Source organism: Echeneis naucrates, chromosome 21 (genome assembly GCF_900963305.1).
Source record: "Echeneis naucrates chromosome 21, fEcheNa1.1, whole genome shotgun sequence".
Lineage (NCBI taxonomy): Eukaryota > Metazoa > Chordata > Actinopteri > Carangiformes > Echeneidae > Echeneis > Echeneis naucrates.
In genome coordinates, this window is record NC_042531.1 from 5,531,056 (window position 1) to 5,545,140 (window position 14,085).

At 42.9% G+C, this 14,085-nt stretch overlaps 1 protein-coding gene across 1 annotated transcript in view; it reads right to left on the reverse strand.

Annotated features, from left to right (window-relative positions):
* Positions 1-14,085, reverse strand: part of il1rapl1a (interleukin 1 receptor accessory protein-like 1a) — a 119,670-nt gene that overhangs the window by 35,742 nt on the left and 69,843 nt on the right. Inside the window, exon 5 of the mRNA XM_029530297.1 lies at positions 9,063-9,137. Coding sequence (XP_029386157.1) covers positions 9,063-9,137 — 75 coding nt within the window. The remainder of the gene's footprint in view (positions 1-9,062; positions 9,138-14,085) is intronic.

Here is a 14,085-nt window from a genome sequence, read left to right on the forward strand (position 1 = left end):
ACGTAAGACAGACAGAAGTAGAGCAAGCTTCAAAGTGAATGGCAAAGCCATCTTTTCCCCTGCTCGCTTTGCTGTTCATGCATGTCATTCCAGTGCCAGCTCCCTTCCCTGTTTCCCTTCGCGCTCTCACTCTATCTATCCTTGTCTATCTTTTCTCACTTTCCATCCATCCTTTCTCATTACTGTCCATCCATCTCATCCTGCCATATGGGTCAATTACCCAATTTCCACTGCATGTGGCTTTATTTGCAGGCTGTGCGTGCAAGCTGAACTTCTAGATGAAATCCCTGACCTTGTTGTTGCCACACTGACCAAGCAGAGGCAGTTGTGACTGCAGAGGAAGAGGATTAAAGGGCAGTTTCTGGAAGCAGAGAGCCTCTGGAAAGGAGACGGGCCTCATTATGTCTACGTCTTGCTCCTGTCTGCCCCTGTTGTATCAAATACAAAGTGATGCAGGGATGAGAGGGATGCACCTCCTCTTTGATTACCTGTCAGTTAGCCTGACAAGGTAAAAGCTACCATTACCTAAGTCATCTTTTCTTTTAGCCATGCCTCGGCTTAAAAGGTGAAGAAACTGGGTGGCTGACTTAACACAGCCACTCTTGAATAATGGTTATGCTGTGGATACTAGAGGAACACAGAGACACGCCTACACAATAAATGACTGACATAACTGAATACACACACTGACACAAAGCATAAAGTTGAGCTCAGGACAGAGAGACAAAGCCGATCCACTGCCCCGTTGAGGCCAGATGTCATGGACATGACACACCAAACAGAAAGTGCTGACGAAAACTAACTGTGTCACCGCATGTCGCTTTGTATATTCTAAGCAGGACTTAAAAACAGCACAAAGACTACAGCAGACGATCAGCTGGAAGACAATGCACATTAAATAACAAAGTCGGTGGCCGGTTTTCTCTTCCAAGAAGCATTTCAGACAAACACAACAATCGATGTTGAGAGAGCCGTATTCTCTCATATTATTGAGATTATTTTATCAGTTAACATATTAATGTACCTCTCTAGTGCTCTCCATGTGTCTGTCTACCAGAAGCCAGATATGCGGGGCGCTTCATCAGAGTTTGTTGGCTGCACCTGTAGAAGCACGGGCCAATGGACAAAATGGGCTTTTAGCCCAGAAGTATTTTGTTAATGTTGTTTTTGAGATGACACAACCCTTTTCACATGATTTGAATTTTATGCTACTTTACTTTTCTGTGTTTTCCACTCCTGCAAGCACTGATGTCTAACAGTCCCATATTGCATTATGAGTTTTTATGTGTAGTGTAGGAAATACCTTTTTCACTTTTCATTAGTGCGTGGACTCTCATTTGTAATAAGTCTCGTCCTGGGGGCTCATCTGGGATCAAAGGATCTCTGGTACAGTATCTGACGGCTGCTGGTGCTTAGTATACCATTATGAGTTTATGTAAATCCTCAGGGATTGTCTACTGTGGTGAATATAGAGGCAGAGGCTGTGTTATTGTTTTCTGTGTATCTTTGCAGCTGTAGCCTAAAGCAAGTATTAGTATTTGGGAGAGTCTCACACACAGTGGAAGGGTGGTTTAAGTGTTTTCTGTTCTGCGTGGAGGTCCAGGCTGCCAGCTGTAGCAACAATAGTAGGCTGGTGGTACCAGCCTGTGTGTGGAACTTAGAGGTGTCCTAGTTACAGTCACTTCCTTTCTGATCGGCATTGGAAACAAATCCATTTGACTCATTGTTTGTCTCTTTTGGTTTGTTGTTTGTTTCCTGTGAGCATTTGTGCGGCCAGAAAATTCTGCTGAGGATACACCCTGACACCATGACTGTCTAGGCAGGTCGCCAGTGTGCTGGTTGACTGGCCGAGTCACTTGGCTCTGTGGTTGCATGAAGACCAGAGTTGAATCAGCCAGCTAGTGGAGAGCCAGGGGAACGGCCGTCCCCCATTGTGGCTGGTTTGGGTTTGTCTCTTGGTTATCCCAGTGCAGCCTGGCTTTTCTGAACAGGCAGCGTTCCTCACTGGTTTTTTAAGACCTGGGTTATGGGTTAGTGTGGCTCGGCTTTGTTTAATTGTGTGCCAAAGCTATGGATCACTTGCTAAAAGAACTGTTTGAAATTGACATCTTTATTCAGCGGACAAAAAGCATTGAAGGAGAGCGTGATGGGTTTTATCTGCTGTGGTAAAAGGCATTTACGTGGCCTGTGGCTGCAGTCAGGGTAACCTCTTGCTTGATGACGTCTGGCCTCTGAGATTCAGACTTTATGTGAATTATGTGAGCTACTCTTGCTGGAGCTTTATAGGAACTCTAAACATATGGCCTCCTATCTGGGTGAGTGAAAGGCTTAATCATTCATTGCAGTTGTGATGCTGAGGGGCATAGTGGAAAGGAAATCCTACTGAAAAAGTCCAAGTAGTCACGACTGACAACGCATCAAATATAACTGTGGCTGCTGTGCCGACTGGATACAGACACATTTGGATTTTTTGCACAAATGCTGAAACTCGTGTCACAGGATGCCCCGAAAGTGAGGATTTCTACCTTTTTCCATAGACGCATTATAGTTGCGGGTGCAGTGAAGGGAAACCAGGGGATGCTGCACCTTCCACAGCACGAGCTCATAACAGATGTTAGACAATGGAGCAGTGTCTATGACATGCTCTCCTGGTTTTTTGAGCAGTAGCCTGCCATCTGTGCTGTCTTCTTATCTCCCAAGGTAAGTTGTTTATTGTACAGTGTTCCTCAGAAGGAGCGGTAGAATCTGCGAGTAGTTATTTGATTTGTTCGGACAGTATAGTATAATATAGATGTATTTTCATATAGATATGAGTCCCTTGCATTAAAACTTTCAGAAAGTTGAATTACAACATATAAGATTATTATTTCTACACTTCCACTCTCTTCCATCCTCTCACTGGAAGTGGAAAAAACATCACAGATGCATTTTCTTGACTGAAACGGACGTCTCAAACTTGGAACAGCTTGTGCAAGCGCTCAAGCCAATGCTGGTGGCAACAAACATCATAAGCATTATGAGAGAAGAGCCCCACAGTTTAAGTCATTGCTCTGCTTCATACAGAACTATTGACTGACATAATCAGCACCATTGAGGATTCCCCTCTTGTCAGAGAGATAAAGCGCACCATCCATAAGCCCCATCACAGAGATAGGAAAAAAGCTACCTGCACACCTCATCAGCTTCAGAACTCATGTTTAAATCTCGGCTTTTCTTATCACCACATGATATGAAGCAGACATTTGATAAAGTGGTGTCAGTAGAGGGAGGTCATCTAAATCCTTAGTTTCAATTTTACGCTGATATACTTTGAAACTATCTGCCTACTGCTAGAGCAGCCAGCCTCTATATCCAATCAATCCATAAGCACAAAGTAATGTATGAAAAATGGAAATGAGCTGTAAAAGGTGTACACTCTTTTCCTGCTGTAGGATGCAGACTTGGAGATGGAGAGTCATTGTTAATGGACCTGTTTCAGCTACTATTTCATACTTTAGCTGTTTTCCGACAAAAACGAACAAACAACCAAAGAAACAACAAAAAAAAAAAAACAGAAAACATAATGACAACAGTTTTACTAGCTGTATTATAATCCTGCACATGAGCAAAGACATTAGGAGACAGACTGAAGAAGGGCTGACGCCGGCCGACACTACAAGGTCCAGCCCCTGATCTGGCCAGAGTGCTTCAGTCAGCATTTTTCTCTTTCTACTTTTCTCCAGTTGTGCACAGGAATACCATCCAGGCCCATCAGAGTTGGTTAGTTGCAGCTGCAGAGGGAGCAGTCAGAGCACCTTCTACATGGCTTTCACTTTATGGTTGACTTTATTAGTTTTTTCCTTCATACCTCAGTCATCCACACTACAGCCCAACATCTCTGTATTTCATTATGCTAAGCTTATTTTGAACACTGTCATTCCTGTTAACTCTCATTTGCAGCAAACCCTGAGCCACAACATTACTCTGTCTACAGGTCCAAGTCTACAGCTATCCAAGCACTTCTTGATTGAAACAAACTTTTTGCTTTTGCTTTTGTTGTATAATCCTCTCTTATTCTGGTTAATTTAAGAAAGTTGGATTAATTAGATGGAGCATCAGGAATAGGAGACATTCCTTTGCGGTGTAAATCGGACAGAAATGTGAATGTTTGATAGTCCTGTGTCTGTAAAAGTTTGGCTTTCGTTGTATGGCTGTTTTGTGCTTCTGTCTGGGGAAAGGGAAAAGGCAAGAACAAAAAAGACACCCGAATGAACGGGTAAAAATCGGTGATTCACTCAGCTGGGTGGCTGGTCAGACAGCTTCTTCTCCCCAACTGGCTCTGCTGCAGATTCAGCTGCTGATAAAGTCCATTAAAACCAACCTTGGTAAACTAAAGCTGCTCAAAGACACATTGTCAGCTTGGTGCCATGGAGGAAAAAAAAAAAAAAAAAAACAGGAATCTGGAATCAAGAATCCTTTTCTTCTTCTTTTTATCAGCCTCACTGGGAGTGGTGAGTAATGTCAAGGCAGCCGTAAACAAGGTGCTTTATGTGATTCACAGCAGGGTGATGTGTCAGTCTTTATTGCCTGCTATGTGGTCCTGTTTCTGTGTCTCCCTAGGTGTGTTTTCTCATTCCCTGCTAACTTTCCTGTTGGGCATGTGTAGATGCCCTCCCAGTTCATTTATCATACTGCAGACTTCTGCTCTCGGCCTCAGAGTCAGTGATTTATGACGACCATTCACACACTTAAACATTTTGCTTTGTTTCGCTGACACGCTAGTTACCATACCAGTCACCATGGGTTACTTAACCCTCGGCCACAGTGGGGCTACAACCAATCTGAATTACGACACACACACGCACACAGACACACATGCAAAAAAAAAAAAAAAAAAAAAAAAATTCTCTGTATCTGCAGTGTGACCTTTAAGGGCTTGTTTTCTCTTTGATTTTTTTCCCTCTGTGTTGGAATATAAATACGCAATTTATCACAAGAAATTAACCACAAAGGCAGAGCCCGAAGGACACAGCACAAAGATAAAGTCCTTTGTGGCTCTCGACCCTTAAAAGATATAGATACATATACCGTCTTAGTTCTACTCTCGATAGATTTGTTTGCCTAGATGAGTAATGCGAATCAGCGAGGCACTTGATCTGGTCTTCATCATGGATTATTTATCTGACAATTAAACTCAAATTAGCACACTGCTATGGCCATGTTCTTACTCACACCTTCATGTCTGAGCTGAAAAAAAGGACATGCGGCAGGCACCAAGGCCAGATTGAATGAGAGTGACTGTCGTTCAAGTGAGGAGGAAATGAATGAGTGTGTGTTACAGAGTGGAAGAGAGCAAGAGAGAGAGAGGGAGAGAGAGCAGGGGTAATTTAGTGAAGTGACTCTGTGTTGGCCTTTAGTAACTCTCTAGAGCAATGTCAGTTTCAATTTCACCCTTCTCTGTTGTGAGGTGACAAGAGTGGTGTCACAGCTAGATGTCCAAGATGAAGAATAGAAGAGAAGATGGAGGCTGTAAGGAGAGAAGTAAAATGATGTAAGTAAAAAGAAAAAAGGCAAAGAGACGATAGAAGTAACTCCAAGATAGACGGGCTTAGAGGTGAGATTAGCTGGAGCATCATGGCTCATCTTGTATCTTAAACCATCTGTGTTTCATCAGTCGTCAGTCGATTTGTGATGAAATCTGTGTGGTCAAAGTTCCTCCCCAGAGAGAGCCCTGCTTTATTTGGGCTGCCTAAATGAGTGAATTTGCTAACTGCATCGATTCAATTAAAGTTAAACAAAATCCTCCCCAGCTGATGGAAGTGTGAGGGAGGGGGCTGAGGATACAGCCTACCAGCCTATTTTTCAAAAACAGATTGTGAAAACACCAAACCGGTGCTGTAAGCATCTTTCAGAGTCAGTTTCTTTCTTACTGATGGCCACCGTTGACCGAGTGCACGTCTGTTTGTGTGCAAAGGCTGGGTTTGTGCCTCTAAATTGAAATGTAGTAGGCTTAAGAGTCATCTCTCTCCTGCTGCCCATCACATGCTGATGGGTCCTGCTCTGTGAAATAATGGATTCTAATTCCTTTCCGCTAGAGTGCACCCATCTGCTGGCTTTGGGGGACAGTAAAATCCTGTATCAGTTACAATTATCTCATGGTTAGTGAGCACACACAGTGTATGTTTGTGACCTAGCCTTCCAAAGTGTTTGGTGGTGTATGATTATGCGTGTTCACATGCGTGCATGATGAACAGGGAGCGCTCGCGAGACAGACAGATGCTCAAAGTGGAGTCCTGTGTAAGAGTGAGTTGAATCTCTCCAGCGTCTGGGACTTCAAATCCATGACAAATAACCCCGAGGGAATCAACACCCAGGCAGTGAGTCTGTGTGTTTTAAATCTGGAGCTATGTGCAACATGTCACAAAAAAGTAAGTGTGTGTATCTCCCCTCTGCTACATTGACATGAATTCAAACTTCGCAAAATGAATCATCCTCTTGGTCTGGAAGAAGTGGAAGTGGGCTGCACCAACTCACCACTGGGGGACAGCAGTAAATCTGGCAAAGAGGAAAAACTGGATGGCCAGTAAAAAAAAAAAAAACAAAAAACCCAAAACAACACTGACTGTGTCTCCTTTGGAAACCATACAGGAAATGTCAAGTTGTCCAGAGGTGATATCAGGCCTGTTTCCTGCATCCACACAGCCACACATCCCCCAGGAGTCTTGGGGTCCTGAAGCTTTGTAGATCTGTGATGAGAGCTGTGCACACACCCACACAAACACACACACACACACACACACACACACACGCTGCCAAGGGGAGATGGAGGTGGCAGTTCAGTATAATGTGTAGCTGTGGGATTTCGGGTCTGGAGCAGTAAGGGACAGTTGTGAGTAGACCTTAGGAGAGCTGAAGAAGGGATGTTCTGACAAGCCCCCCCCCCCCTCTCCGAAGACAAACAAACTCCCTCTGATCCAGCTCTGTTTTTATCCCTGTCATTTTTCCTCTTTTCTCTGACACCCCCTCTTGCTTCTGCGTTCCCTCAGATGCCTTCAGTTCTTTTGCTTTTCAATTTCAGGGGCTTCTGTGTTCTTCTCCGAGCATCGTCCACATCGACTTCTCCTTTACATCCGGACCGTGTGTTCTGTGGATGAGTTTATGCAACATTTGTGTTTTATTTATGTCTGCTGTGTGAAGCTTGCTGTGATGGAAGCCGTCTGAAGCCTCCACTGGCCGCAGCAGCAGAGGAGATAAAATAGGTCTGTGTTTCCCAGCAGTGCAGCAGATTTATCTCTCTGCTACCAGCTCTGATTTTACTGCCCATCCCCTGGATCCCATCTCCCACATGCCCTCACCCTCTGCCTCCCCTTCTCCTCCTCCCTACTTGCCTCTCTCTGTGCACGTTCTGGTTACTATAAATCTGCTACGTGGCTCCATAAAGCTGCTTAGGGCATGACTCAACAAATATTAAGGAAGAGGAGAATAAATAAATAAAGCCAAATAAAAGAGAAACTCTCATTTTGAAGGAGAGACAACTTTTCTGCACACAAAATGGAGCCTGGGTGTAAAATATTTACCTCAGTGTCTCTGTGCCTTAGAGTTTCTGCCGGGAGTTTGTGGAGTACATGACATCACATACTGTTTCTTTCCCCAACTCTTTCCCTTGTCTGCAACTCCTCCTTTCATGACAGTAGCACCAATCTCTGGTGTACTATTTTATTAGAGGGGGCTTTGCTGGTTTTACACGTCTAGATTAGTTCACAAGTCACAGAGATTAGCAATTAGCCTCCGAAAACATTTGTACAATGTCTTCTGTGGCTCCAGCGAATTTTGTTAAATCTAATAAAATAAGCCCAGTGTTGTCACCTGGGTTATCTGGGATTGGGTTTAGAGACACACGGAATTACAAACAGGACATAAGACTTCCAAAGCTATGTGAATGTAAGGCAAAGAGATGTTACTGAATTGAATTATGGGAAATGTTAATATATGCAAAATGTATGTATTGGGAGATTGGCCCATATATCAGGTTAAATTAAGGATGTCTGCCTTGATGGTGGCCTGATTTGGAGCTTTCTTTTTTAAAACTTTCTTTCATAATGAAGGATTTCGATTCTCCCAAGTTTATGGTAGAGTAGTAATAACACACACACACACACACACCACATGAAAACACTCCTAACTGACACAGAAGCTTTAAATAATTGCGACACAGTTTCAAAAGACAAGCCAACCCTTTCTTCAAAATCTCAGTGGAATCAAGATAGAGACAAACGACACAAATAGCTGAAGGGCCTGCCAGTATTGTGCAACCTGTTCATGCATGGGTGTGAGCGTGCTGACATGCAAGGCTGTGCTTGTCAGTTTATCAACAGCAGCAATTTTTCACTCTTGATCAGCCAACCATGGGGGCATTTTAAATGAGCTCTACCTGGGTTCCAATGGCATTGGATTAAAGACAAGTTAAACGCCCAGTGACTCATTGCATCTTCTATGTCTTTGTCATACTCAACCAATCCTTTCAGCTTTCCAGGCCTCTTAGTCTTGTCCCACTGCCTTTATCATGACAGACACATTAGCCATTCACAGAGTGGCAAGCACCATGTGGACAGCGGGCTGTGCCCAGAAATCAAGCAATATGCTGTCACAGGGAAAAAAAGAAAAAACAAACAGCCACAACTGCATGTGTACAGTCTCCCATGCACGTATGCGCAACTGATAGGCCCAACGTGACCTCACGTCGATGAAGACAAACAACGGCAGCAGAAAGCGGCTGCCTCTCCATGTGGCGAGCCAGTGTATGGAACTCTGGCACCATATGGGCTCGCCTTTGTTGACAAAACAGCCTTGGGGACATTAACACTCACAATTTGCAGATGTTGAAAACTCTTTTGGAATATTTTTTTTCCCCCCTCTCTCTCTCCTTTTCCTTCCCTCCTCACACATAGAAGTGCTATCATCAATCTGCGTTGATTGCTCGGAGGTGTGTTGGAGAGGATTTGAAAAGTCATCCATTTCCAGTCAATTGCAAATGGCACAGATAGTACTGACTGCAGCTGCAGGAAATCCTGTGAAACTCTTACCTAGCTGCAGCTCCATAATGCTAATCTTGTTTTCCGAGGGAAACAGGATCTTTGGCGGCTTGTCGGTCAAAGGAGCTGAAAAGGAGGAAAGACACAATTTAAATGTAATGCACAACAAACCAACAATACAGGCAAACTGTCAGAGAAGAAAAGTGACAATTTCAAATTTTGGTATTTTTTTTATTTTCTTCATTCCCAGTTTGCTTTTCTAAGATTTGAAAACATTTCAAAAGGCAGCACAGGCAGTCATTATCTCCTACCTCCTATTCAAAATAATGAAATACTAAGCCTTCTCTCTACTGTTTTGAGGTCCAACTATCTGACCTATATTCAAACATAAATATATCACTGAGTTGCCAAGAACAAGCCATCATTTAATTTGCATGAATGTTAGGTGTTTAAGGAGCCATCATGGTGTGTGTGTGTGTGTGTGTGTGTGTGTGTGTGTGAGAGAACGAGCAGCTGATGCTCTAATGATGCTAATCATCCACACGGTGGATGTCAGACCTGCTGCTGAAGTCCCTCCTCTGGGAATGCAGCAGTTTTATTGTTGTTGAAAGCTTTTGTGTGTTCTGCAAGAAAGGCTGTGCTCTTTCAGGTTAGGAAAACAGAGAGAGGGTGTTGTATGTACACGACTGAAGATACACAAGGGGAGAGAGAAATGCAGAGTCTGTGTCAACTTGAAAGATGAAATGTTTTGATCATGCAAAACTTTATCTTTCACCCAGGAAGACAAAATATTCTTCTGGAAAAAGATTTTTTTTCTTTCGTTTTCAAACTGGAGATACCAGGGAACGGGAAGGTACCAGGCGCCAGGCACCATTTGGCCAATAGCCAAAATGTTGACCTCAGGGGGTGCACAATTTTAGGATTATTATACCATCAGCATGTGTATCCAGTATCATGACAGGAAATCACAAACTCACACGTGTTTTGGTCTTATTTTCAGAAATATTACATCCCTGCTTGAAACTGTAGGCCGCTGAGCAGTTCGACTGGATCAGCTGGTGTTCTTAACATTGTTCAAACACCTTCCAACAAAGAACTGGGAGGTCGCTCACATTTTGGCAATAGCGTCGTAAAAATAATGCATTTGCACAACGTGGTATCAATGTAACTCGGCTGGACTTCCCAAGCTTTCGCCACCAAGTAATTCTTTTCAGTGTGGATAGTTTTTTCTAAAGCAATGATGCACAAAGCTGTCATGACATCATTGTCAATACCACACACAACCACACACACACACATTCAACAGAAGCAGATGTAACGCCATGCATTGGGAAAGGGCGAACTCCATCCGTAGCAGCACACGTACAGTCTATTTATCTATTTAATGGGAGTTTAACATAGTTCAGCAATCAGTCAGCTGATGTGCTACACAGAGTTTCTAATTTTCAGCTTGTGTCCCCCATTAGGTTTTACATGTAGAGAGTGAAAGAACAAACTATATCAAAATATTGTCAGTACTATTAAATATTCATAAACAAAAGAGCTCCAGGCTCTTGTCCTATCATTTTGATATAAATGCTCACACCAGGATTTGCTTTATGGTGGTGCTACCTCAAAGTGAACGAACTGTACCAGATCATGTATGAGCTTAGTTTTCAAATTACGTTTTCTCTTGCTGGAGAGTTGCTGGTTCACTGAATGTGCCTGCATGCCCGCCTCAGATTCTAGCGCACACGCTTTGGACTGTTCCTTGTCATCGTCAGTTTGCGCAAACAAACGTAGCTGCTCGGCTAATGAACACTTCAGTGCCTCTTACCTTGAAATCACACATTTGTACCTTGGTGTGAGGGACTTTTTACAGTTAAACTGTATCCAACTTAAAAATACCAGCAGGCCTGGAACCAAAGGGCCCAGTCAGGCCTGTACCTGTAGATATTGCTCCATAATATATGTTCTCCAATATGTATGAAAGGAAAAAGGAAACTTTCCTTCCAGAGTTTAACACTGTTTGTTTCAACACTACAACACATTTTTCTGTTGCTCCCCCGTTACATCATGAGGAAAAATAGGCCATGTTAAGCTCATTATAACCGACATTTCACTGCTCGCGAGCATGACGTGTTATCGTGGATATCGTCGCAGATGTTAGAATTTCTTCATCAGTATGAAAATGAGTGCAGAATTTACCATTGTAATTATAATGCAGTTGTTCCATGGCCAGAGACAAAGCTTGGGTCTGCTGCAGTAAAAGGTTAGATATATAGAGTGTGTAGGCCTGCAGGTACATCTCAGTGTAAAGCGGACGTATTCATTTAAAGGAATACACTGCATCGTATTTTACAGAAGCTTAGATAAGGAGGGCATGACTTTTGACCGCTGCAGCATGCTAACTATACAGAGACAAACAGCCAAGCACACACTGCATACAGTTATATGCACAAAGGGAGATAACACTGATTCTGCACTTTATAAAAACTGAGGCGACACCCAAAAGCAGACATTTTGGGCCACATCTAATTGTTGCGTGGTGAATTTGCAAAGGTGGCTTGTTCAGGCCAGTCTGTAATGCTGCACTTTTATTAAAACATCTCCTTACCAGTGTTCTCACATGCCCTCTTCAAGTCTTTACTCTAAAATAAACCTTTGTAACAAGCCCTGCTCTGATTTGGTGCCTATATCTGTGAGGAAGAAGCTGTGCGATGCTGCTGCGTTAATTCATTCAGCACAAAGTGTGTGGTCTTGTTTCAAGTCCAGTGTGTGGTCTGGTAGAGCGTTTCAGTCAGAGTGATAATATATTTAACAAATGCTCAAGCCGTGAGAAAGATGGTTTCATGTGAGTCAATGCAAACCCCGCTGTAAATGTTTAGTATACGTAGGTCTGAATGATGTTCCTTCGCGACGATGTAGCACCTGCTGGTATGTAAATACTGACAGAGGAGCACCGTGACATCTATGAGAGGGGCGGTCACAGGCTTTTAGGCACAACTGTTTGTACTGTTAATAGGAAATCACACAGGACAAATTACACAAGATACTGATACAATTTTAATTACATATGAAACTGCTATACATAATTACACAATGGGTGATCCTATAGCTAATTATGCACTGGGAAAACAAATGAGGACATGCTGTGGATGGGAGTGGAGAGGGGAAGCAGATGTGGTAAGGAGAACAGATAGGATGCTGAAATCAGTAGACTGAAAAGCAGAGCTGGTAAAATGGAGAGAATAAAACAGGAGACAGGCCAGAAAGCAAAATTTATAAAGCTTAAGTGAACCAGTCAAGAAACATGCTTCCCCCCATTTTTGCACGCAATGCCTGCTTCTGAAAATCTCATTATCTTAATTACCACTCCTTTATGGGAAAGACATCAATTACCACGGTTTGGTTGGGTGGGGGGGGATAGGGCGGATTGGGGGGCACCATTTAAAATGTGGAGGATTGGAAGCAACCCCTTACAAAAGGAAATAGTCTCTGCTTGCCATTACCAAAGTCTGGAGGCAAAGTCTGGAATTAATCAACCGTAGACAAAAGAAGGTAATTAAACATGCAAATATATCTAGTGAGCTGTTAACTCGGTAATGGATGTTTTAAGTATCTTATTTATAAAAGAAATAATTGTGTTGAATATTTTTAAGGCTAGAATTTGTAGAGCTGCCTACTTTTTGCCGGACAAAAAAAAGAGACATTATTCAAATGATGATACTTGTTGGGCTGGATCACTCTGCGGGAGAAAATGGCAAAGGGACGGCACATGAGCATCACTTCCCCAACTCTGCCAACAAACCTTGGAAAAGTTAGCAGAAATGTTTGAGCAAGTGTCTCATCATTGGGACTGTGCAGGCAGCACATGGTTATCTTTAGGGGACTGGGCTGATGCGCTCGTGCAAACATGCTAAATATACTGAACACTGAAGCCTGAGAACAGAGTTCTTTCTCTGCAGCAAAGACAGCTGAATTCAATTCAGGAGGTGGCACTGAATATACTGTGGCTCCTCAACGACATGACATAGATTGCTGCATTTCTTTATCTTGGGACATACACCGCATGTATGAGGTTACAGGACGCATGACAAGTGAAATGGAAAATAACTGACCGACTGCTACGGCCTAACTGTGTGGAAAATTCAGCGTACAGCGTGTGATGTGTGAATAATTTGCAAAGCCTGAAATTCTTTGACACATGACAGTCGGTATGAAATAGCTACACTGTGAGTGGGTTTTAAGTGCTGTTGAGAATAGTTTAAGTTAAGCTTTGTGTGGACAGCATGTATGTGTGTGTGTGTGCACGTGTGCAGGCCCACATGTTGATGCATTAACAAAGAGTGTGACTGTCAGTATAAGCTTTATGATCAGTCAGCCACAATCCCGTTTCTACTTGGTGGTGGAAAAGCTCACTGGACTTTCCAGATGGATTATTCTGGGTGACTGACTGTAGGAAAGGAGCAAATTAATGAATTAAAGATGGAGCTGAGATACTTGGATCACTGGGCTTTTTCTATTAGTCATCTCTTATTTGGGGCTTCAGTGTGGGGGGAGTTCAAAGAGACAAGTATGCTGTCAACTAATTGGTGACAAAGGGGAAAGTGAGAACAGATCAAATATGAATAACTGCCACGTGAAGTATTGAGAGACGTAAGCACTTATTTACTCCCCGTAAAAGTAAACAAATGGAAATGGCACTTAGCTAGTCACTGTTATGTACATTCACACACGTGCCCTCTCACACATGGACAAACACAAAGTGCAAGTTGAGAACAGAGGCCTGCGTCCTTTGGTCTCAGAAAATTGGCTCCCAAAGGTTTTTCAGCATTTTACCAACAAAGGCACTCACACAAAAGGCAGAAAAAAAAAAAAAAAAAAAAAAAAAAACTGAAGGAGATTTTGGCAAATACAAAGCTTTGTGAGTCTCCCATGACCAGGAAGTTCGACTAGAAAAAGCTCAGTTCTCCTCTATGGCTGGTAAACTCCCATACCGTACTACAGGAGATTATCATATATTAACTGTGACCTTCCTCTGAACCATTGTCACCTTTGAGCCAGTTTCATTCCTTTTTTGATGGCGCAATAA